The 26,096-nt window shown below is 35.4% G+C and overlaps 1 protein-coding gene across 3 annotated transcripts in view; it reads right to left on the bottom strand.

The window, feature by feature from the left end:
• DTWD2 (DTW motif tRNA-uridine aminocarboxypropyltransferase 2) overlaps positions 1-26,096 on the bottom strand; it is a 161,085-nt gene that overhangs the window by 66,438 nt on the left and 68,551 nt on the right. For all 3 annotated transcript variants that reach the window (XM_045794879.2, XM_087862366.1, XM_087862367.1), the window contains 3 exons: positions 8,802-8,892; positions 2,709-2,803; positions 133-325 (listed from right to left, as the gene is read on the bottom strand). In XM_045794879.2, the coding sequence (XP_045650835.1) occupies positions 133-325; positions 2,709-2,803; positions 8,802-8,892 (379 nt within the window). The remainder of the gene's footprint in view (positions 1-132; positions 326-2,708; positions 2,804-8,801; positions 8,893-26,096) is intronic.

Raw genomic sequence — 26,096 nt, 5'->3', positions numbered from 1 at the left:
TGTACATGCATTCACATACATAAATAGCATCAAATCCATATATAAAAATGTATGTGTATCCCCTCAGAGTAAATATATACAATATACATAATTACACATTTGCGTTTATTCTATGTTAAAATACTAGTTTACCTGTTTAGGGAGTCGGAACAAAGAATTCTTATAGAAAATGTCCTTCGCCTGGCTCCATGTACCATCGATGATGATGATTGTGGAAGGATAAATAGGAGAATCTAATATAAATTCTTCCAAATTAGCAGCTTCAGCCCCTGGATATAATATTAATGTATCAGACTTCCGACAAACAGTTGAAAGTTCAGGATCTCTAAAAATTTTAAGAGAAAATCTTCATTAGCTTGTGAGGGGAGAAAAAGTTTATTCTTATTGTAGTTCCTTCAAAAATACAACGTCAAAGCATTTTGGTATTGCAAATGTAAGAATGAATGAGACAGCCTCTGTCGCAAGCAACAAAACAACCTCGAAGGGAAGGAAACATGTTAAAGAGTCTATTAAAGACAATAAATGACATCTTCTTCAAACTAATAAATGGCATCTACAAAAATGTATGTCAATATCATATTTTACAGGGGCGCCTGGGTAGCGCAGTCATTAAGCGTCTGCCTTCGGCTCAGGGCATGATCCCGGCGATCTGGGATCGAGCCCCACATCAGGCTCTTCCGCTGGGAGCCTGCTTCCTCCTCTCCCACTCCCCCTGCTTGTGTTCCCTCTCTCGCTGGCTGTCTCTCTGTCAAATAAATAAATAAAATCTTAAAAAAAAATCATATTTTACAGTTTCCTTTGAGATTGAGATCACGGTAAAAATCTTGACTTTCACCACTCCTAATACACATTTTACTAAAGTTCCCAGTTATTGCAATAAAGCAAGAAAAAGAAATAAAAGGCATAAAGATAAGAAAAAACCTTATTTGCAGGTGATAATGCTACTTCCATAGAAAGTTCTAGGGAAGCTACAAAACAATTTCAATAAGTACCAAATGAATTTAGAAAGTCACCCAATACAGGGTTGACACACAAAATCCAAATGTTTTCTTATAAACTAGAGGCAAGAAATTGAAGGTAAGTATTCTTAAATTCCATTTACAAAGGATACCAAAAGCAGTAGGTCTCTTTACCATTATTCCATGGTTACATCATGCACTCTAAAAAAAGCTTAAATTAATATCATTCAATTGCCAGATTAATATTTAGTTAATAATATTAATTGGCTTTAGTCTAAAAATCCATCAGTGAATAATAATTTACTGAATAAGCACTATATTAGGCTCCAAAGGAAAAAACCGAACTACTTAATATAATAGATTCAAAATGGGATGAGCTATTTGAAAATGCATCAAGTTTCTCATCCACAAACACATTTGTGGAGAGGTTAGATAGCCAAATGTCAGGAATGACCCACATAGTTTAGATACTCATCACTTTTGCAATGAAACAACCTGGATCCAAGCTGGCAGTTGGATCAAGTTTGGATATATATATATCCATCTATGAATTATAAAGAGACGATCATTCATTACAAAGAGCCTCTGTGTGAAAGAAATGACACAATGTAAATGATATGGATGCTCCCCATGTGAAAGGCTCTGATCTCACACCCATTCCCAACAAAATGGCAACATTCACAATAGCAGCACCAAGCCCAGAGCAAATCTCATCTCTGAGGGCAAGGCAAAAGAAAAAAAAAATTTTTAAAGAAAATTTTATATAAGAAAAGTGTTCCTAAACAAAGTTTCAAAGAAGGGAAAAAATGATTTTATAAAAGTTCTAACATGGTATTATTTTCATAATTTGAAACTAAATAATAAAGGAACCTAAAATAATAAAGGAAGGGGAAAGTTTGGTCAATTCCCTGGGCTTGGAGCTAGTACTAGTCTTACTTAGCATTTTCATAAGTGCGCTGAAAAAAATACACTTAACTGTGTAGATAGGATCAAAATAGTTAGTGAAGGCTTTGTGAATGGGCAGAAAAGCAAAAAAAAAAAAAAATCCTTCAAAGAAAAGATTTGTAGAAAAATTTAAATATACACATAGTATTTAATATATATTTATGATAATGGGTTATATAATAGAGTATGAAATAAGATCCAAGAACATTACAGAACTGTCAGTGAAGTTATCAACTAATGGGCTGCTGCCTATAAAAATACTGGGCCTCATCAAAAAGAGTATTTTAAATAGGACAGGAGAAGGCATGCTATCCTTTAAAAAAAATGTGATGTGCCTTTAACAAGAATACTAAATATAGTACTGGTCACCGTGCCTTAGGAAAACCTTAATGGGCTAGAACTGGATAAATATGTGTTCATTTATATAAATGTATATCATATATAATTGTTAACTTAAAAAAAGAAGAAAAAACACAACTAAATCTAAGTACTCTACCATCTTGAAGGCAGTTTTAACAAAAATGAAATAAACAGTAAATATATGCCTTCCTTGGCTCAACATATATTCCTATAGAATTGAGATAATCCCTCTGTTTATTACATTTTGGCCTGTGTTTTCTGAGGGTGTTTTTGTTCATGTTTTGATTTGTCTTGTATTATTTGGAAGAAAGCGGCAAAACTTAATTTTTTTTAACCTCTTCCAATGTACCATGCTCTGGGTCTGATGGATAACGTGAAGGAAACCATTTTTTAAAGATCTGTGTAGGTAAGACTTATTCTCAATTGCCCTAAAAGGTAATTTACCTTTCCTCACTGAAGCGACGACCAATCTTGACTTTACACTTGTCCTGGGGGAGGCATGCTGCTAATAGGGGAACTGTCCGCAACACTTTGTTTTCCTTTAATTAAAAAATTAATTAAAACATAGATTTTCACTTAGACAAACACACTTTTAAATCTTTCGTGATGAACATCTGATTCATTACATAATATGTAACTTTCACAAGACGTTTATTACAGACCACAGTTTAATAAAAAGAGCTACAGTTTCTCTGATTTATCAGTATTAAATATAAGTGCACATTTTTATTCTACTTGAGTGTGTTTAGAGGTTTACTGATCAAATAAGAAGATAACATTAACCTAAATAATTGTTAAGATTATGAAAAATGAAATCTGCATTTAACTAAATTGAATCATTTATTCTGACAAATTTTATTTCAGTAGTAATTACATTTTGTAGTATATCAACTTGAAGATAATTGCCTAAATCTTTATGTCCAGAAGAGAAGAAGGGCCAAAAAAACAAAATCATGGGGCACATCAAAATGACACTGAAGCCAATCTAGAAGAGCTCCCAGAGACCAAAATGGTACAATTTGAGTAACAAACTAAGTAGCAAAGTATCTGGATTATGACATAAAATATAAATAAATAAATAAATAGCGAAAAGATAAATCCTCCTTATAGAAAAATTCCAGGTAATAAACATAAGAACTCGGTACTTCAGGAGGAGGAGCTTAACCTTTCCTACCCAACAGAATGTGGGCTGGATTTATAGCCTACTTCCAAACAACAAAGAGTATGGAAAGGGGAAAAATTTAATAACCTGAGAGCAGAGAAATCTGGTGACCATTCCTGTAAACTCCATTAACTATCATCAGTGTTTTATTCCAACATCCTAGCTTCCACCTTTCCTGTCACAAGAATTCTATCCTTTATCCTAGTATACCCAGCTGATTTGCTATTTTGCCTGAGCCTGCCTCTTCTCGGTTATTTTGGTCTACAGTAATCAGTCACTGTCTGGCTTTTCTCCACCAGCCCAACTGGAAATGTTAAGCCTGATCTACTAAGTGCCAGAAGCCAGGTCCCCTACATACAAACCCCTGTTACCTTTATCAGTTTATATAACATTGCTTACACATATATCCTCACAGCAAATAATGTGACCATTATAGCACAACACCCACAGCATATTAATACACAAAAGAGTGATGTTTCATGTGAATTTACTAAAGTAACTAAAAATAAGTTTATAATTACATTACTTATGTTTATAACAGAAACAAGAAGCATGGTAGTTAACAGTATTCAACACACACACAAATACACCCTTTGGGGACATTTTTGTGTTAACCTCTTTTGTCCTAAGTCTCTGAAGTGTTGATTAAAATAATATGAAAATAAATCTAGAGATACCGAGAGTAGTTAAATTCATCTACCTAAAAGTTGGAAAACAAAATAGGAGAGTCAGAATTTGTTGGGATTTGCAACTAAAGAGACCATGTCGCAAGCCAGAGCTGTGACGAGCCTAGAACCAATGTGGAGTAGCTCCTATGACAAATGGGATGAGGAGAGGTGAGGGGAGAGGTTTGGGACATTCTCCAGTATGTCCTATTTTCTTCCCTTCTTACTATCTCTATGAGACTATGACACACACTACTTAAACCACTCTCCAAACTTCTATCAACATATGTATATATGTCAAATTAAACAGTTCAGTGTCAAAAGATTTATAATGTAACCAGAAACAGTCCCCACTACCACTTCCCAAAGGCAATCACTTTAACTCTTTCAGCTATTTCTTCTAGTAGTTACCTCCATACTTGTATAAAACGTGTCTTACTATTTCTTGATTTATCAATTTTTCATATTACTTACAAACTACCATTTATCATCATCATCATCATACCTGACTTAATGTACATAATTCTAAGTACATTATAGATAGATGGATAGAAAGAGAGAGACAGACTGATTCATTTACTGCTCACAATAAACCAGTAAAGAAGTGTATCTTTTATCATATCCATTTTCCTAATGATGAAACTAAAGCACAGAGAGGTTAATTAACTTGCCCAAGGTTACAGTTTACAGAGCTATTCAGGCTTTAAAGTCAAGCTGTCTGTCTCCTGAGACCTTACTCTTAACTAACGCACTGTATAACCACAGCCTCTTATAATAAGTGAGGATTCACCTTTCTTCCATCACTCCTTACCATCACATATTCTCATATTTTTAGTTAAATCAATAAACCGTGCTTACATCACTATGGCTACAGAAACACTACTCACAAAGGCCACACGGTTTCACAGAACATTTCTTCCGTATAGATATTTTTGTTACTTTTGAGATAACCATTTTATTTTATTCTTAAGTACTTTTCTACAAACATACACCTACTCTTTGAAATGCTCCATCATATCACCTCCATATCATCCACTCCAAATGGTCTTCAATCACTTTTTAGGGGGAGTCATCAAATTGGAATACTCTTTTATTAAAAAAAAAAAAAAGTATGCTGAGATTAAGCACAAGGAAGACCAGTATTATTGAGTTAGGTTAGAATTGAAAAGCTCCTTGGATGATAAGAAAAAACAGTATGATATAGTTATATAACTTGTATAAAATACGTTTGTAGCACACACAGTTATAGATGGATCACCTACACCGTGAACTAATCGTGAAAAAAAGGAAGAAAGAAAGGAAGCAAAGGAGAGGAAAAATGAATGAATGAATGAATGAATGAGATATTTGAAAGCATTAAATTTGCCACAAATCAATGAAAACACCTATATTTTTGACCTTTCACTTTTTAATTTTTATTATGGAAGTATAATTGACATACATACAATAGTATATTAGTGTCAGATACACAACACAGTGATTTGACAATTCTATACATTACACATGCTTACCCCAATAAGTATAGTAACCATCTGTCACTACCCATTATTACGATATTAATAACTATATTCCCAATGCTGTACTTTCATCCCCATGACTTATTTACTTTATAACTGGAAACTTGTACCTCTTAACCTCTGTTACCTATTTCACCCATCCCCTCACCGCCTTCTCCTCTGGCAACCACCGGTTTGTTCTCTGTATTTATAAGTCCGTTTCTGTTTTTTATTTGCTCATTTGTTTTGTTTTTCAGATTCCACTTGTAAGTGAAATCATATGGTATTTGTCCTTCTTTCTCTGCCTTATTACACTTAGCATAATACACTCTCCATGTCTACCCATGTAGTCACAAATGATAAGACCTCATTCTTTTTTAAGGCTGAGTAATATTACTCTGTGTGTGTGTGTGTGTGTGTGTGTGTGTGTGTGTGTGTGTGTGTGTACACCACCTCTTCTTTATCCATTCATCTATCAAGGACACTTCGGTTGCTTCCATATCTTGGCTATTGTAAATAACGCTGCAATAAGAATAGTGGTGCATATATCTTTTCAAATTAGTGTTTTCATTTTCTGTGGGTAAATGCCCACTGATGGAATTATTGGTCATATGGGATTTCTTTTTTTAATTTTTTGAAGAATCTCCATACTTTTCCAGAGTGGTTGTACCAATTTACATTCCCACCAAAAGTACATAAGGGTCCCTTTTTCTCCACTTTTTCTTTCCTGTCTTCTTGATACTAGTCATTCTGACAGGGGTGAGGAGATATCTCATTGTGGCTTTGATTTGCATTTTCCTGATGATAAGTGATGTTGAGCATCTTTTCATATGTCTTTTTGTCATATGTATGTTTTCTTTCAGGTCCTATGACCATTTTCAACTGGATTACTTGTTTTTGATGTTGACTTGTGCAAGTTCTTTTATTATTTTGCATATTAATCCCTTATCAGATTTATCATTTGCAAATAATTTCTCCTATTCCATAGATTGCATTTTCATTTTGTTGATGGTTTCCTTCACTGTAAAGAAGCCTTTAATTTTGGTGTAGTACCAACACTATAACACTATTTTTTTGTTTTTATTTCCCTTGCTTGAGAAGACATATTCATAAAAATGTTGCTAAGGCCAATGTCCAAGACTTCACTGCCTACGTATTCTTAAGGGAGCTTCATGGTTTCAGGTCTCACATTTAGGACTTTATCCATCTTGGGTTTAGTTCTGTGTGTAGTATAAGAAAGTGGTCCAATTTCATTGTTTTGAATGTAGCTGTTCAGTTCTCCTAACACCATTTATAGAAGAGACTGTCTTTTCCCCATTGTATATTCTTGCCTCCTTTGTTTGTAGGTCAATTGACCATATAAGTGTGGGTTTCCTTCTGGGCTCTCTATCCTGTTCTATTGATCTATGTGTCTATTTCTGTGCCAGTACCATAATACTGTTTTGATTACTACAGCTTTGAAGTATATCTTGAAATATGGGATTGTGATGCTGTGTTTTGCTCTTCCTTCTCAAGAATGTTTTATCTATTCAGGGTCTTTTGTGGTGATATACAAATGTTAGGATTACCTGCTCTGGTTCTGTGAAAAAATGCTGTTAGTATTTTAAAAGGTATTGCATTGAATTGGTAGAATGCTTTGTGCAGTATACATATTTTAATAACATTAATTCTTCCAATCCATGAGCATGGTATACCTTTCCATTTGTTTGTGCCATCTTCAATTTCTTCCATCAGTGTCTTATAGTTTTCACACTATAGGGCTTTCACCTCCTTGGTTAAATTTATTGCTAAGTATTTTATTCTTTTTGGTCTAACTGTAACTGAGATTGTTTTCTTAATTTCTCCTTTTGCTACTTCATTGCTAGGGTACAGAAACACAACAGATTTCTATATATTAGCTTTTTATCATTCAACTTTACTGAATTCAATTATTCTTGTAGTGTTGGTGGAGTCCTTAGGGTTTTCTGTAGTTCTTTGTCATCTCAAATAGTGACAGTTTTACTTCTTTATTACCAATGTAGAGGCCTTTGAAAACGTTAAAATTGCCACAAATCAATGAAAACACATACATTTTCAACACCATCTTATGTCCAGAACCACAAAATAACGAAAAGACACCATACCATGTATACTGCAAAATGAAAAAAGCATTCACCATCAAAAATCAAGTTTTATCCAAAACTGTTATGGCCAGTAAACTATCATTTTTCATACATCTGAGCTGCAGAGTGGGGCAAATTTAAATGCAGCAAAATAATGCTAGTGACCAAATTGTTCAAATTCTGAAAAAAGCATATTGTTGTTAACACTAAAAAAAAAAAATAGGCTGCCCAACAAATGGAATATTAAACAATTTGCAATAAAAGAATAAGTGTTTTCACCATTTGGAAAAGGAAAAAGACAGACTGATATCTCTGAAGTCTTTGTTAAGGATTTTAAGTGGTAAAGGCTTCAGAAATTCAAGAAAAAAATTATTCCTTCCTTCAAAAGTCTAATTCAGTAGGTTATGTTCTGAGTTCCCAAATGCTGGAAGAATTTTAACTTCAGTTAATCTAAACCCATTTTGTACCATGCATCAACTAGTTTTATAATGATTATCACTTATGGTTACCAATGAAATCCTTTCATCCATCCTTCATTACTGTAGTTAATCATGAATTACAAACACACATACACACCAGTACATGCATAATTTTCACCTATATAGGAAAGTATTAATTAAAAAATCTTCATATACAACATATATGCTATAACATATACATATTTGCTCTATTCATTAAAGGAATAAAACTTTATTTTATACGTGCTTTTTATAACACTAAAATACTGCCAGTTACTCTAATTTAACAAAAAACAGTAAGAAATATAAGCTATGATCAAAATTTAAAAAGCAATGATTTTCTTAGTTCTTCACTCACAAAATCTCATTTTTTCTTCACACAAAATTGTTGGCATTTTAAATTCCTATACTATTCAATTACCATTTTTATGAAATAATACTGTTTTATGAAATAACAATTTTTATGTCTCTAAAGCATATGACATGACACTACGCTATAATACATAAAAGAAACTTTTTTCCCAAAGACAAGCATTTATCATCAATTTATTTTCAGAAATGTTAAAGAGCTGGAAGATATCAGTATGTTCAACAGTGTATTTCCTCTTACATACTAATATTCTATTTGAAATTACGTATTTTACAAAATCTTACCTCTGCTGGGTGCTGAATTATGTACAAATGAGTAGAGATGTGCAGAGGATGCAACGGTAGAAATGGACACAAACATACTTTCTGAGGCCGGCTAAAGGGCAGAAAGAAAAAAAACCTGTAAATGTTTAAAATACAGTGATATAATAATAACCTAAAACTTGAACATAATCCCTCTCCTTTATGTAAAGAGATTTGCTAAATTTGCACTCTTTTAAAATGAAACACCAAGAATGAATTTAATCAATTAGACTTCAGAAATGAGAATTTGGAAAAAGATGCAAGTAAATTCTGTACCATCTATAGAGATCAAAGTACCTCAAAAACTCTTGTCTAAGTTATCATTAGTGAAGAATACTCATAAGCCATCATCATGGTCTTTTTATTCATGAAGCAACACTTACTAACTGGCATTCCAAATCAAGAATAGATCCGACGTCAAAGAGAAACCTGGCAACTCTTCTAAATCTTCTGATATTAGAAGGAAAGATAGGATGATAAAATATAAGAATATAATTACCACCTAGAAGAGAGTTCTAATCAAACTTGCCAATCCACTGTAAAAAGAAACCCAAATGGGCCACCGGATTATATTAAGCTAGAATTATATCCACGGAATGTCTGTCTTATCCATTTATTCTCCCTTCTTTTATTGTTCATTTTGTTTTTGTTTTATTTACTTCTTAGTGCTTTACTATTGTTTCAGTAACATTTAATGACTCGTTACAAAATTCAAATGGAATAAAATATATATTTCCATCACAGTCCTCCAAACTAGGGGATTCTCTTCTCTAGGGGCAACTAATGACCAATTTCTTGTGTGTCCTTCCAAATGTATTACAGAAATATACACGGATCTTCTACCATTAAATCCCATATTTGATATGTGTGTTTATAATATGAAATTCATCAATTGGCCAGATACCATGGAAGAAAATTTTCATGACAGACCACTATTACAGGCAGATGTTACGTGCCATTACAACAGTACACAAATGAATGCTATATTAAAGGGAATTCCCAACAGCATACTGTTACTACTACAAAACTGACTGCTATCAACTCCTTCCTCAGTTTAACTTACATAGAGTTATAGCCAGAGGTAAGAGATGATTACATTAATAAACCATAGAGTGTGAATAAATTGGTTCAATTGTATCTACCACCTCATTCTGTAAAAAACTGTTAAACCTATTCTCCTGCTGAAGAAATTATCTAAATGATATCTTAGAAGTAAAAATATATTATACAACATGATCCCATCTCCCCTCTCCACCACTGAACCTGGAATAGATGCTCAACCCAAGGAAAACCAATATACTCCCTTTCCAGTGATGTCTGAAATGATTCAGTATGATTACTCTGCCCTACAATGGATTCCCTCTCAGGAATGTGAACAGATTAATAGGGATAGTGAGCATCTTTCACTGGTCACAAAAAGAGTAAACACAAGTAAATACAGACAAGAACAGAGAGTGGTTGATGGAACTGAGACTACTGACAAAGAAATCAAGGGCTGCAATTAGAAAAAAAAGATTACTCCCTGAGCAGAAAGATGAAGAGGATGAAGCACATTCAAATTCTAAAATTTTAAGATTCTGATTTTTAAATGAAACTATATGACTGAAATGCACAATCAAACGTCAGTGAAATTCTCATAAAACGTAATTTAGTAACAGCTGAATCCAATTTAAAAATTCAGAATTAAAATGAGGGTCACCAGGGTGCCTGGCTGGCTCAGTCAGCAGAGCATGCAGCTCTTGATCTCACAGTCATGAGTTCAAGCCCCATGTTGGATGTAGAGATCACCTAAATAAACTCAAAAATATATATACTTTAAAAATGGATATCACCTTAAATGTCTGTAAGTTGTATGACAGGCTATGAAAGAGTGCAAGAAAACCATCAAATATCCCATAAAGGAAATAACCACATATCAGTAAAGGCAAAGAACTGCAAATCCAGTCAAGTAAACAAGCTGAGTAGATGCTGCAGATTTTTGTGGGCAGAAAAACACTAGGTAAAATAAACCTTGAAAATAACATCTTTAGTTTATCACATATACAGTGATTATGAAAGTCCTCAGTATGACTCTTGAGATAGTGCAAAGAACTGTTCTGGATTTTGGTAGCTCTGGTTTTCATGTCTGACCAAAACTGCTATTTGAAAAAGACCAAAAAAAAAAAAAAAAAAAAATTAGTTACCTAGAATAGTAGTGTCCTTCCTGGGAACACATCTTTGAACTTTAGAAAGATTTAGAATTAACTAGTTTGGACAGTTCCACTTCCAGGATGACAGGGAAAGTGCTTCACAGACCCAAAGTCCAGTGAAATAAGCAAAGCTGACAAAAGCTATTTTAAAAAACAATCGTTGAGGGGCGCCTGGGTGGCACAGCGGTTAAGCTCAGGGCGTGATCCCGGCATTATAGGATCGAGCCCTACATCAGGAGCCTGCTTCTTCCTCTCCCACTCCCCCTGCTTGTGTTCCCTCTCTCGCTGGCTGTCTCTATCTCTGTCGAATAAATAAATAAAATCTTAAAAAAAAAAAAAAACAATCATTGAGGGGTGCCTGGGTGGCTCAGTCTGTTAAGCATCTGCCTTCAGCTCAGGTCAGGATCTCAGGGTCTTGGGATCGAGTCCGCATCTGGCTCCTTGCTCAGCAGGGAGCCTGCTTCTCCCTCTGACTGCTGCTTCCCCTACTTGTGCACGCGCTCTCTCGCTCTCTCGCTCTCTCGCTCTCTCTCTGACAAATAATAAAATCTTTTTTAAAAAAATCACTGAAAAACAGAAATACTCTATGATCCAGCAATCGCACTACTGGGTAGTTACCCAAAGAATACAAAAACATCTACTTCATAGGGATACATGCACCCCGATGTTTATAGCAGCATCATTTACTATAGCCAAATTATGAAAGCAGCCCAAGTGTCCATGGACTGATGAATGGATAAAGAAGAGGTGGTATAAATATACAGTGGAATATTATTCAGTAAAAAGAATGAAATCTTACCATTTGCAACAACACGGATGGAGCTAGAGAGTATAATGCTAAGCAAAATAGACAAATACCATATGATTTCATTATTAGGTGGAATTTAGGGAAAAAAGCAAAGGAGGAAAAAAGAGAGAGAGGCAAACAAGAAACAGACTTAACTATAGAGGACACGTTGCTAGTTACCAGAGGGGAGGTGAGTGGGGGGGATGGGGGAACTAGGTGACGGGGATTAAGGAGGGCACTTATGATGAGTATGATGAGTACCAAGTGATGTATGGAATTCTTGAAACACTGTATCATATACCTGAAACTAATGTAATTCTGCATGTAAACTAACTAGAATGAAAATTAAAAGTTCAAAACAAACAAACAACAACAACAACAAAAAATCACTGAAAGTCTCTGGAAATGTCCAAGGGACATATTCAAAGGAAGAAACATTATTCAAAAAAATCTACAAAAACTTGGTACTGGGACAGTTTGTGGCATCTGAGCCATAACCAATTTCCTACCTTGACCCGGCTCAAGTTGACAAACTCCACTCCCAGTTAGGTGTGGCCAAGAGAACAGAGGCCCCTCTGTTAATCTGTTAATCAAGGTTTACCCCATATGTTACAAAAAAAGTAGGCCACCGGCTTTTGTCATACCCTCCAACTCCAAGCAGAAGAGGCTACATTCCTGGTGAGGATGGCCAAGAGAGCAGAGGCTGCCTTCCTCCACCCAGCCTCCAGCTAGAAAACAGAAGCTTGACCACCGTGTAGGAGGCCAGAGGCTACTGCTCAGCCCTGCGCCCAGAACAGTGGCTAGGAGAGTCTGCCCAAGAGGGGCAGACTGTAAGAAAAGAGAGTTCTGAAGCTCCTCCCAGAGGAACCGAATTCATTTGAAACAGAGCATGAGCAAGTTCAAGCCTAAGGGTGCTCTCAAAGATAGTAACTCCTCTTAATGAAGAGCAACAAGCTGTATGATAAACCAGCTAGATCATCAGAAAGAACCAAGGAGAGACAGCTAAGAAGAGCACACCTGCTGTCAGAGCAAACCTCAAAGAGTGGCCTGAAAAACCACCCCTGCCTGAATGTAATTGGATCAGACTGCTGAGAAATTTATAGCCTAGGGCACTGTATGGAAATAATAGGACAATCAGCTGGTAATTAGTGGAGCCCAACAAGCAGGATATGATACCCAAAGAAGAAGGCAGCTTAAGAAAAAGATCTGGAAAAGAGACCTTCAAAGAGAACCCTGCTAAAACCTTTGTGATAGTGGTGATGTCTGCGCGACTCAGCTAATGTAACAAAAACCTCTGACTTGTATAACTTAAAAGAATGAATGTCATGGTATATGAATCATATCTTAATGCAGCTGTTATTTTTAAAAATGTAAAAATGCAGTAGAAAAAGAATGTTCAACTTAATGAGTAAGAGAGAGGTGTTTTGTTACTACTGGCATTATGGTATCTGAAGGCGGCCTTCCTTTCCTACAGTGTAAGCTGCAGGAGGGCAAAGACTTGGCCTTTCCACTTTTCACCCCAGCTCCGAGCACAGTAAGCTATCAATAAATACTGCCGAATACTTGAAGGAATACCTTTGGATTCCCTCTTGCCTCCACCTTGGGATGCCTTCCTCCTCCTACACAATTTCTTATCCTATCCCTTCATTTTCTAACACACCAAATATTGATCTCTCCTTCATTTCTTCTCTAATACTTAAGCAATTAGTTTGTAATATAAATGAAATTCAGAATCTCAAGTCTCCCTTCGCTGTAATTTGTGATCATTCTGGTAAGCAGTAGTACATAAGAGGCAAAAATATTTACTGAAGAAAATATTTACTTAAAAAAAACAGCATTTTATGTGTAAACAACATAACTATGATTTAAGCTAAAACTAATTGTTTTGGCTTCTACTTTGACAGGCTCATAAAACATCATTACCTATTTATTTTAAAGCATGTCCCCTTTATTAACCTAATTCTAATTCCAATTAGCTCAAACTAATAAAACTATAGCTCTTTAAAACACTTTGCATTCCAATTGATCAACTTTATGTTCAGCAAGTTACTTTACAATATAAATTTGTGCTTATTTGTCACTTTGACGGCAATTTTGCTCATAACTTCCTCCTCCGCCATAGCCTGCAGTACTGCACTGGTGCCTAGCCGTCCAAGTATTAAACCACCTCTTACCAAACTACTGGGTAAGTAGCAGAGTACCTGCTCTCCTCCTCCTAAAACCTTTTCCAAAGAACAAAAAAGTCTCCCTACAACCAAACTTAACGCCAGAAGGTTTAAATATTTCAAACTGATAATGGATCAAGTAAGTTATAAATTCAACAAATTTTCATTCAAATATTTACTGTACACTTAATTATGTGCCAGACATAGGCACCTGGGACAATAAAACAGACAAAAACTCCGCCCTCATGGAGCTTATTTGTTCTGTCTGTAGTAGAAGGAATTTCTTAAAAGTTCCTTGCTTCCTATGAACTATTACAGTTGACAGGAAAATAGATACCAAATAACTACACATCAAAACTGATTATTTATAATAGTAAACATTCATTTTGAAATAAAAATCAAGGGGCGCCCAGGGTGCCTTGGGTGGCTCAGTTTGTTAGGTATCTGCCTTCAGCTCAGGTCATAATCTCAGAGTCCTGGGATGGAGCCCGGTGTCCTTGGGCTGCCTGCTCAGCGGGGAGTCTGCCTCTCCCTCTCCCCTTGGCCCTCCCCACCACTCCTGGGCGCTCTAGCTCTCTCAAATAAATAAAAAAATAAAATCTAGAAAAAAAAAAATCAAGGCGTGCCTGGCTGACTCAGTCAGCAGAGCACGCCAACTCTTGATCTCCAGGCTGTAAGTTCAAGCCCTACGCTGGGTGGAGAGATTACTTAAGAAGTAAAATCTTAAAAAATAAATAAATAAAATAAAAACCAAGCTACTTCTAGAATTTATGTAGATCTGAAGAACAAATATTAATATCTGAAGAAATATCTACTGGTCAATTGGGTATAGGCTTAGGGAATAACTATATGTCACTGACAAGGTCATTCATTATCTTGCTATGTGGTCTTGAGCACATCATAGGTTTTCAGTGCCCTCCTTCATGAAACTTATAACACACCACATATGTTCTGGGGAATAACTCCTGAATTGTAGGCAAAGGTTATAAAAATATAATCATTGATGCCTAGTAGTTTTCAGCTAATTTATAACAGAATGACCAAAGTAGGAGTGGAAATTTTTCTCTCTTTTATCTTTGCAATACTTTGTGACTGTAGAAGAGAGAAAAATTTACAATGCATTGCAAATGTATTACAAATACTGTTTTCCATCATTGGGATTTATCTTCTTTAAAATCTATACAACCCAATTAAGGTTAATTACATTCTTAAAATATAAATGGAATTTTCAAATAATTTCCCTGAAGAAGTTTTATGAAAAAACCTTCTTCTTCTTTTCTCGTTAAGGATGTAGGAATAAATATGTAGGTTTTCTGTCAGACTAGGATTGACTGGCTTCCTCGGTGAAAGCTGGAATACAAGGGTAATCTGTCACTCTGGGCATGCTATCTCTGACAGGCTGTAGGCAAATAAAATTATATCTGACATAGAAGTAGAGATGCTAGGACTTACAAAAAACATCTTTCAAAAGTTTAATTAAACTCATATAATAATCACTGAAAGCTATTTTTCTCATAGTACTGACTTCAATCAAGAAAATCTCACATAGGCAAACTTTAAAAATTAGTGAATAGATTTACAAAAATTACTATTTTTAAAGGATTTCTTTCATCCACTAAACAAGGGCAAATGTAGAACCCAGAAAAATAGTGTACCTCAAACTTCCCAGTACTCAACAAAATTTTTATAGTCCCAATGGAATGAAAAAGCAAAGAACAAAGAGTTTCATAGCTTTTCTATAGATTAGTTGAATAGATACACTGCATTACACATAAGAATGCCAACAACTTTCCAATTTTAAAATAGGCTTTGAAAAACTAAATACCACACTGCCCTCTACTGTCACTTTAAAGAAACTTAAATAATCTATAAAATAAACTAGTTTTTAAATTTCTTAAACTATATTCAGTATAACCAATGAAAGAAGAAACAGCTCTTCATCATCATTATAATAAAATTTTTATATAATACAATGTCATGTCCTAAAGGGAATAAAACAGATAACATCTACCATGTCTGACTACTTCAAGTATATATAACAATGATACTCTCATATCTGCCAAGGTGCCTTTTATCACTACCTTGTTTTATAACTTCTTCTAGGAGGAGAGGAAGGATAAGCTTAGAAAGAAAAGAAAATCACTGTTAGAAGACAGAAACTAACTCCATAAAGAAAATACCTTTAGATGAGACTTTCCAGAAACCTGTGCCCCAGAGGGCATGTCTACAAGCAGTGATTTCCAAAGTGGATTAAGTAAAGTGAACCAGTGGGTCATTACCACTTCTACTTTGAATTAAGCATTACTAATATTTATTATATGGAATAACACTCCCTCCTTGGGCTAATATGTCATATGGTAACATGTTAGGATACGTGATATCCTGATAGAAAGAGAGGCATTCCATAACACAGCGGGCTAACAACGGCACCCACAAAGAAACTATATACACTCGTAAAGAATCTATATTGAAGTAGTTCTAATTACACAATCACAAATGATAAGTTTATGGCAGAGCTGTTTCCTACCTATTCCTAGTTCAAATATTTCATCAGAGTTAAGAAATCAAATCTGATATGATAATAACATTATTTTTTAATTAAGTTTTTCATTGTAATTCCACTATTGTTAACATGCAGCGTTACACTAGTTTCAGGTGTACAATATAGCGATTCCACAATTCTATACATCATTTCACAATTCTATACATGAGTGTACTCTACAATCCCCTTCACCTATTTCACCCATCTTCCCACCCACCTCTCCCCTCTGGTAACCATCAGTTTGTTCTCTATAGTTAAGAGTCTGTTTCTTGGTTTGTCTCTCTTCTTTTTTCCCTTTGCTCATTTATTTTGTTTCTTAAATTCCACATATGAGTGAAATTATATGGTACTTATCCTTCTCCGACTGACTTATTTCACTTAGCATAATACTGTCTAGCTCTACCCATGTTCTTGCAAATGGCAAGATTCCATTCTTTAGTTTACATTACTTTGACTCTTCATAAGGGTTATTGGTCTTTTTACTTGCGATGGGTAGGAATTTGCATGTATTCTGCATATATTTTCAATGTCAGATATATGTGTAACTAACCTCTTGGACTATTTAACAGTAACAATAATCGAAGGATATTATGTATGGAAGTTTTTTTTTTATTATGATATGTTAGTCACCATAAAGTACATCATTAGCTTTTGATGTATGTTCCATGATTCATTGTTTGCGTATAACACCCAGTGCTCCATGCAATACATGTATGGAAGATTTTGATACATTTAATATTTCTTTTTTTAAGATATATTTATTTATTTTAGAGAGAGAGAGAGTGTGTGTGAGCGGAGTGGGAGGAAGGGGCAGAAGGAGAGGGAGGGAGAGAATCTCAAGCAGACTCCCCGCTGAGCATGGAGCCTGACATGGGACTTGATCTCATGATCCTGAGATCATGACCTGAGCTGAAATCAAGAGTTGGACTCTCAACCGACTGAGCCACCCAGGCACACCCATAAGGAGGAAGAATTTATTGTTAATTGCACACTTTTAAGTTACAGGCACTATGCTAAATACCTTCATTCAATCTCAAAAACCTATCAAAGACGAGTAGTATTACTGTTCTAATTTACAGGGCATGAAAGCAAGGCTTAGAGAGGTTAAGTAGCTTTCTCAAGAAAAGAGAGTTGGGGCTAGAACCCTTCAAGCAATCTATTTTGTGGATCCTGTATAAGCATGTAATGATCAATGAAAACTATTACCACGTAACTCAACCTAGGTTCCCCAGCCCCAAAAGGCCTAGCACTAGCATTAAAACACTTAGTGATAAACAAATAAACCTAAGAGTCTGAAAGAGACGACCAAGAAGCAAAAGGTTAAAACCAAAACATTTTTTAAATTCTCCAATACAAAATGTCTACAAGTAATTAAGAATATATGGTTAAAGACACAAAAAGTGGGAAAAAGCCAAGCCACAGGAAGCTACTAGTATCATGGAGAAAACAGAAGTAAGAACAAACAATTCGAACTTAGAAGACAGGCAAGACAGCAACTGAGCTGGACCCTGAAACAGAGTAGCATCTCAGACAGGACGCATGAGGGAAGAACACTGAATACAAAGGGAATAACAGCACCTGTTTGGGGGGACTAGTTCCAGGTAGCTGGAGAAGAGGGTATGGGAAGGGCACAGTGGAGGAAGAGATGCACAAGGCTTTGGAAACCACATTGGAGCCTGGACTTCGTTCTTTACCTGAAAAACAAGCATGGAAGGTCTCCAGGAAAGGAATATCATGAGCACACCCAGATGTTAAAAATCTAATGACCTCTGTTGAAAAGGAATTGGAAAACAGTTCGGAAATTCCTCAGAAAGGCAGAGAACTACCATATGACCCGGAAATTCCACTCCTAGGTATACACCCCCAAAAATTAAAAACAGGAACTATAACAGATAGGGGAGTACCAACGTTCATAGCAGCACTATTCACAAGTATCCATCAACAAGTGAATGGATGATAGATAAGCAAAGAAAATGAATAATGGATAAACAAAAGTGATATATACATACAATTCAGCCATAAAAAGGAAAGAAATTTTGATATGCTACAATATGGATGGAACTTGAAAACATTATTCTAAGTGAAATGTCAGATACAGAAGGATAAATATTGTATGTTATATGAAGGATCTGGAATAAGCAAATTCATAGAAATAGAGAGTAGAAGAGAAGTTACCAGGGGCTGGGCAGGGGGGGAATGGGGGATGAGAAGTGATTATTTAATGGGTACAGAGTCAATGCCAAAGATGATGAAAAAGTCTGGTATATAGATAGTAGTGACAGCTGTACAACATAAGGAATGTATTTAATGACACTGATTATACAGTTAAAAACTGTCAAAAATTTGAATATTATGATATATATATATATATATATTAACACAACTTGAAAAAAAGAAAGAAAGAAAGAAAGAAAGAAAGAAAGAAAGAAAGAAAGAAAGAAAGAAAGAAAGAAATCTGCCAAGTAACACATCTACATAGACAAACAGGTCAGACATTTCTCCCACAGGTTAATCCCTCTCAACCTCTGCAAAGTCCAGAGACTCATTCTGTATCTTTTCTTTTTTTTTTCCCTGAGTAACTTTGGAAGGCTTCTTACTTCATTTCACTGCTGCCTTTATCCCCACTGCTTTCCCATGGGCTTCCAGTAGAGAAAACCAAAAGACAAGCAAACAAACAAAAAACTCAACAGGGGAAAAGAAAATAAATTCCTGTGAGTCATGTCTTCAAATTTGCCTTTTTGACTGAAAAACGAGGACTTATCAACAGAAATAAGATGCTGACCTTAGCCAGGTCAAAGATTCAAGAATAGAAGCTCACCCTTAAAAAAAGACAAGAATTAAAAAAGCCCTCATCCCAAAATAACTAACAATAGCCAAGGAAAAGGAAAAAGAAAAGAATCTATGGACTCAAAACCCACAAAGAAGCACCTCACTGGAAGTATTTATTGTATGTAGCAGGAAAACAAGCATAGTCATACTGTTCACTTCAATATAATCCTTTATCATGTGGTGTAGTAACAGAAGTATGAAAGCTAAAGCAGTCTGCCTCTTACTAGTCCCCTCACCTTGAGAGTCTATAAAAGGGAATAACTATTTAAATCACAAAGCTATCTCATGTATTAAATAAAAATGCACACAAAAAGCACTTTGTAACCTATGAACCCTTTTTAAATAATAGCAAATTTTTGACTAGACTATTTCTGAATATTTTCTCTCACTATATAAGCATGAACAGAACAATGAATTATTAATTTTGGGCAAATGTACTTTAAAAATTAATGTGCTCTGATGTTCTTTGAAGAAAACTTCTACCCATCAAAGGGTAATGATATAATTCTTATTTTTCTTGGGGAAAATAAATCAAACATTTAGAAAGCTCTAATGTGCTTTTTAAAATTGGTCACTCCTCTTTGGAGACTTAATTAAGATTAAGAAAAAAATTCCCTCTTGACATATATCATCTTTGCTCAACTTTGAACATAAGATTAGCCTGCACAGTAATTTGTAAATCAGCCTTCCACATACATTACAAATGAACGACTTCAAAGAATAAACATATTTTCTATACTAACAGGAAAGAACAAATTAACTTAATACTTTTGGGAATATGATATTTTTTATATGAACAAAGAATTCAATTTTCAAATTATCTAAGTTTTTACTCTAAAAAACTCTAAAAATCATCATCAAGAATCTAGTTGATTTTAGGGGCGCCTGGGTGGCACAGCAGTTAAGCATCTGCCTTCGGCTCAGCGCGTGATCCCAGCGTTGTGGGATCGAGCCCCACATCAGGCTCCTCTGCTGAGCCTGCTTCTTCCTCTCCCACTCCCCCTGCTTGTGTTCCCTCTCTCACTGGCTGTCTCTATCTCTGTCGAATAAATAAATAAAATCTTTAAAAAAAAAAAAAAAGAATCTAGTTGATTTTAAATTTACCAAAATAGTTTTGTTTTCTAAACCTAAGAGTTGATTACCAATTCAACACTCTTAATATATTCTAAACTAATTGCCTTGGGAATCACCATTTTTCACTTGTACTTACCATACTTCTAGGCTGATTTACCCTAATGCTTAAGCAGACTAGCCATCATGGTGTACATGAGACCTAGAATCAAGCAAATGCCTACAAGGGGCAGGTAGTTGATAAGCATGAATCAAGCAGGAATACCTAGGAGCTATGGTGCCCTGAACAGATCATACCCAACCCAACATCATGACCAACGCTCAGCTCAACCAACTACTGCTCCAAAAGGTGGTCCCTGAGCTGCTAGATCTTCCTATTCTCACAAAAGCCAGAAAACTGGATTTTTTATATAAAACATCTTGATTTTCAACTGTTAGTACTAATTTAAAAACATAAAATACTAGTTCAACACAAAACATGTGTTGGCTGCCAATGTGTGGCTCTTGCATTCTTCTTAAACACCTGCTTCCCTCTCTCATGATTTTATCCCCACGATTTTTTTCTCCAGAATATGCATACCTAAAGAATAAGGAAAAATGAAGATGTGGAACAAAGGAGCTAGATGTTGTTAAAAGATATAAACCCAGAACACTTCAAATTTTCTAAGAGATGAGATCTTAAGTCTTCTCAGCAGAAAAAAAGACAGGATAATTATGTACCAAAGCTAATACTACCAGTGCTAATTATACTGCATTTTATTTTATTTTTTATTTTTTTAAAGATTTTATTTATTTATACTGCATTTTATAAACCTATCAAATCCACACACTTAAATTTACATTATGGTTTATGTAAATTACATCTCCTTTTTTTATATATATAAAAGGAGCTAGAGAATACTAAAGTTCAGGCATCTTGTTACTAAGCTTGAAGTAAACATACTTCAGTTTAAAAAAATATGAAAATCATGTGCCTGGCTGGCTCGGTCAGTACAGCATGAGACTCCTGATCTCAGGGTCGTGAGTTCAAACCCCGCATCAGGAGTGGAGCCTACTTTTAAAAATAAATAAATAAATAAATAAATAAATAAATAAATAAATAAATAAACAAAATGAAAATCAGAGGTAGCCTTGCGGCCTTGGTGGCTCGACTTCAACTAGTGACTACATCTAACTCTGCCAACAAAATCGTAAGGCTTCTTCAGCAAACACAGAGCCGGGTCAAGAGCTTGCTGAGCCCAGGAGCCAGTGGGCTGGAGCTGGAGACCCAACTCCACTGCTTATTGGCTACCTCTACCTCCCCATCATTTATTTTTTTGTTTTAATGAAGCATAATTAACATACAGGGTTATACTGGTTTCAGGTGTACAACATAATGATCCAACAATTCTCTACATTTACTCTGTGCTCACTATGATAAGTGTAATCACCATCTGTCACCATACAACATTATTATAACATTATTGACTATATTTCCTATGCTGTACTTTTCAACCCTATGATGTATTTATTTTACAACTGGAAGTTTGTACCTCTTAATCCCCTTCACCTATTTCACCCATCCCCCCTCACCTCCCCTCTGGCAACCGCCAGCTCGTTCTCTGTATTTAAGAGTCTGTGTTTTTTTTGTCTCTTTGTCCACTTGTTTTCTTAGATTCCACGTATAAGTGACATCATATGGTATTTGTCTTTCTGTCTGATTTATTTCACTTGCCATTATACCCTCTAGGTCCTTGCATGTAGTTGCAAATAGCAAGATCTCACACTTTTTTTTGGTCAAGTAATATTCTATTTTATATATATAAATAAAACGTATTACAACATTCCACTATATATATACACACACACACACACACACCCCATATATACATATACACATACCACACATCCTCTATCCATTTATCTATAGACAGACCCTTGGATTGTTTCCATAACTTGGCTACTGTAAATAATGCTGCAATAAACACAAGGGTGCATATATATTTTCAAATTAGTGTTTTCATTTCCTTTGGGTAAAAATCTAGTAGTGGAATTACTGGATCACAAGGTATTGCTGTTTTCAATTTTTTGACGAATCTCCATACTGTTTTCCACAGTGCCTGTAGCAATCTACATTCCTACCAGCAGTGCACGAGGGTCCCTTTTCTCCACATCCTCACCACTACTTGCTATTTCTTGACTTTTTGATTCTAGCCCTTCTGAAGTGATGTCTCATTGTGGGTTTTGATTTGTATTTCCCTGATGATGAGTGCATTGATCGTCTTTTCATGTGTGTATTGGCCATTTGTATGCCTTCTGTGGAAAAATATCTATTTAGGTCCTCTGCCCATTTTAATCTGATTATTTGTTTTTTGGGTGTCGCACCTCCTCATCATTTAACACCTAATGATATAGAGGCACCTGGCTGGTTCAGTCAGAGGACTGTGTGACTCTTGATCTCGGGACCATGAGTTCAAGTCCCACATGGGATGCAGAGATTACATAAATAAATAAAAACTTAAAAAAATTTTTAATAAAAAATAAAATAAAAGCTAACAGTTTAACTCTACAATTGTTGTTATGAGAAATAAATAAAATCTTGCATACAAAATACCTAGGCCTGGTGGGTAACCTGCACATAGTCAGTGCTTAATAAATGTGTGCTAAATATACTGGTGTGGTATATTATAATCCTTCCTATTTTGTACTTTGAGGGGAAGAAAGCAGTGGAGAGAGAAAAAAATTCTGTTTTAGGGCTCATCTGTGTCAGCCTGTGTGCATGCCCTTGCTGCTGTTTCCCTCCCTCGATTAAAAAATACTGTATGGTTTACATTATTCCATTATTCTAAGGACCAATGATTTCCAGGGTTTCTAACTCTTCTCCTCAGGCTTATGGCAGTACCTACAGAAGATGTAAGAGTATAATTAAGATGCCTAACATCTTCACTAGAATGAGGTTCTAACTCTTCCCAGTCAAGACTTTTACCACTATGTCACCAATCAGTCTGAAATTTTTAATAAAACAGGATATAAATTATTATAGCTAAAAGTCACCTAATGAAGTCACACTTGTGACAACCATCCAAATAAAAAAATATTCCAGTGCTTGGTTTGTTGGATGCAAGTATATTAGGCTGAATTCTTCTTAACCTCCCTAACATAGCTTACCTGGCCCTTCCCAATGCAACCACCACTAATCTCTACAGCTCCCTCTCCTCCCCCTCCTTTCCACCAAGCTCTCCAAATATACTCTTCTCTATATACTGCACCTCTGTACATCCTGTTCCCTCAACAGGAACACACTTTAAATAAAATAGGTATCTAGCAATAATAACGATTATTTTGGGCTCTTTTAAAGAATATCCTATTCATGTTTAAGAGATCTTGTATTTGCAACTAGTAAGATTCTGCTCTGAAGTTAAACTGAGTTTGTACTGCCTGAATAAAACCAATTTTTGGAACTCCCTAGGCAATGATAATTATAGTCATATGTTTAGAGAAATGATTACTGTTTTAAGTAAATGGCCAAAAAATTTTAACTTGCCGATCACTCAAATCTAAGAATCCATTTTAGTTTTAAAAACTATTATAAGCATAAATGTAGATAAGTTCACCCAGGGAACTAGTAAAAGCACAAAAGCTTAATGAAATAAAACATAAAGACCCATCAATTAGCTTATATTTTACTAATAACACCTAAATACTCTCCATATTTCTAGAACTGTAATCTAACCAATTAAAATAAATAAAATGCATACTATACCAAGGGGGAGAAGAGCTTTTAAAAGGTACAAAATTTCACTAGCAAATGCAAAGTACAGAAATGTTGGAATGAATTATAATCCTAAACTATTAAGTAAATGTAATTGAAAACAAGCTAACATCCAAGTCATTTTTATTTTTTAAAAAGCAGATTAGGCTAAGGTGTAAGGAGGGATGAAAAGGCAGAGCAAACAGAATTTTTAGGGCAGTGAAAATACTCTGTATTATACTATAATGTTATATGGGTCTAAGGGTTAAAACTGTGGAACGCAACAGAAAGGTGACAGACGGAGACCTTCAGGAACAGAGCATAAAGATCCCGAACACCCATAAGGTAATAACTATATATGTTATTATAAAGTTGTCCAAAATCAAAACACATACATCACCTACAGTAAACCCTAATGTAAAACTATGGGCATTGAGTTATGATGATGTTCATCCAATTTAGCAAATGTACTACTTTGGCAGGGGTTGCTGATAATGGGGGAAACAGGTGGGGGCAGAGGATATATAGGAGGTCTCTGCTGCCTCAATTTTGCTGTGAATCAAAGGCTTCTCTAAAAAATAAAGTCTATTAAGGGGAGGGGGAACAGATCAGAAAAACTTTAAATGTTTGCTAAATGTAGGAGACTAATTTTCTTCTTAAAAAATTATATAGAGCATTTATAATTAGCAGGTCTGAATAAACTAAAAACTACCGACAAAGCTAGCACGATAACTTAGCCTTCGATATATATTTGAAATACTTTTCTGTCAGCATTCTATTAAAACCCGTTTGCAGCATTGTTATCTCCTAACACCTTTGGGGAGCTTGTTTAAATAAAATGTACTCATACACCCCTTCTGTTCATATGTGTAGTCCCTTATAGACACAAATTATTTATTCTCCTCAGAAGTCTATATTGAGTATCTACTCTCAATAGTACATTTAGTAGATATAAAAAGACCCCTACACTCAGGATCCCTTCCTCTGAGACCTTACAATCCAATCCTGGGAAAAGATCAAAATGTCCAAGGAAGGATATTCCAAGTAGCCAAGTGGTAAACACACTAAACCAGTCTGTCCTTCTGTTTTCCTTCTCAGAATGCCTTTCTCCTGACTGGATCTTTCTCATCTTTCAATCTCAGTATAAATGCTATCTCCTCAGAAATATTTCCTTACACCGTCCTGAGATTTTCTGTCACAGCGTCCCATTCCTTTGTCTCACTGTTGGTTTGTTGTTTGTTTTCCATTCTGTAATTACATATTTGGTTGCTGGTTTATTAACTGCCTCAAATAATAGACTGAACATCCCATGCGGGCACAAATTCCACTGTATTAGCAAGAATTTGCAAAGCATTCAATAAACATGGGTTAAATGAATGTATAGGTCTGGGGCTCAGGACAAAGGGCTGGGCTAGAAATATTGGGGTAGAGGTGATAATTTATCCATGAAAACTGGTAAGATCACCCGTGCAAAATGTGGGGTTCTAAGAGAAGAGAATCTAGAATCAAGAGCTGAGGAAGCCCAACGTTCAGAGTTTGAGTAGAACTGGCAAAGAAAGCTCGGACCGACAAGTCAGATAAACCACAGGGAAGCCAGAGACACACAATGTTTGAAAAAGTCAGTATTCCCTCCCCTTGCTTGTGCTCTCTCACTCTCTATGTCAAATAAATAAACCAAATCTTCAAAAAAAAAAAAGGGGGGGTGGCCTGGGTGGTTCAGTCGGTTAAGGATCTGCCTTCAGCTCAGGTCATGATCTCAGGGTCCTGGGATGGAGGCCTGAGTCTGGGCTCCCTGCTCAGCGAGGAGTCTGCTTCTTCCTCTGCCTCTCCCCCTGCTTGTGCTCTCGCTCCTCACTGTCTCTCTCAAATAAATAAATAAAATCTTTAAATAAAAAATAAATTTTAAAAAAGAAGTCATCATTCAAATGCAGAATGCTGCCAAGAGATCTGGTAAAAAGTGAACA

The sequence above is a fragment of the Ursus americanus genome, chromosome 5 (assembly GCF_024610735.1).
Source record: "Ursus americanus isolate L20-20 chromosome 5, mUrsAme1.1.p, whole genome shotgun sequence".
NCBI classification, from domain to species: Eukaryota; Metazoa; Chordata; class Mammalia; order Carnivora; family Ursidae; genus Ursus; species Ursus americanus.
The sequence above is the reverse complement of the archived record's forward strand: the minus strand, read 5'-3'. Positions and strand labels throughout refer to the sequence as shown.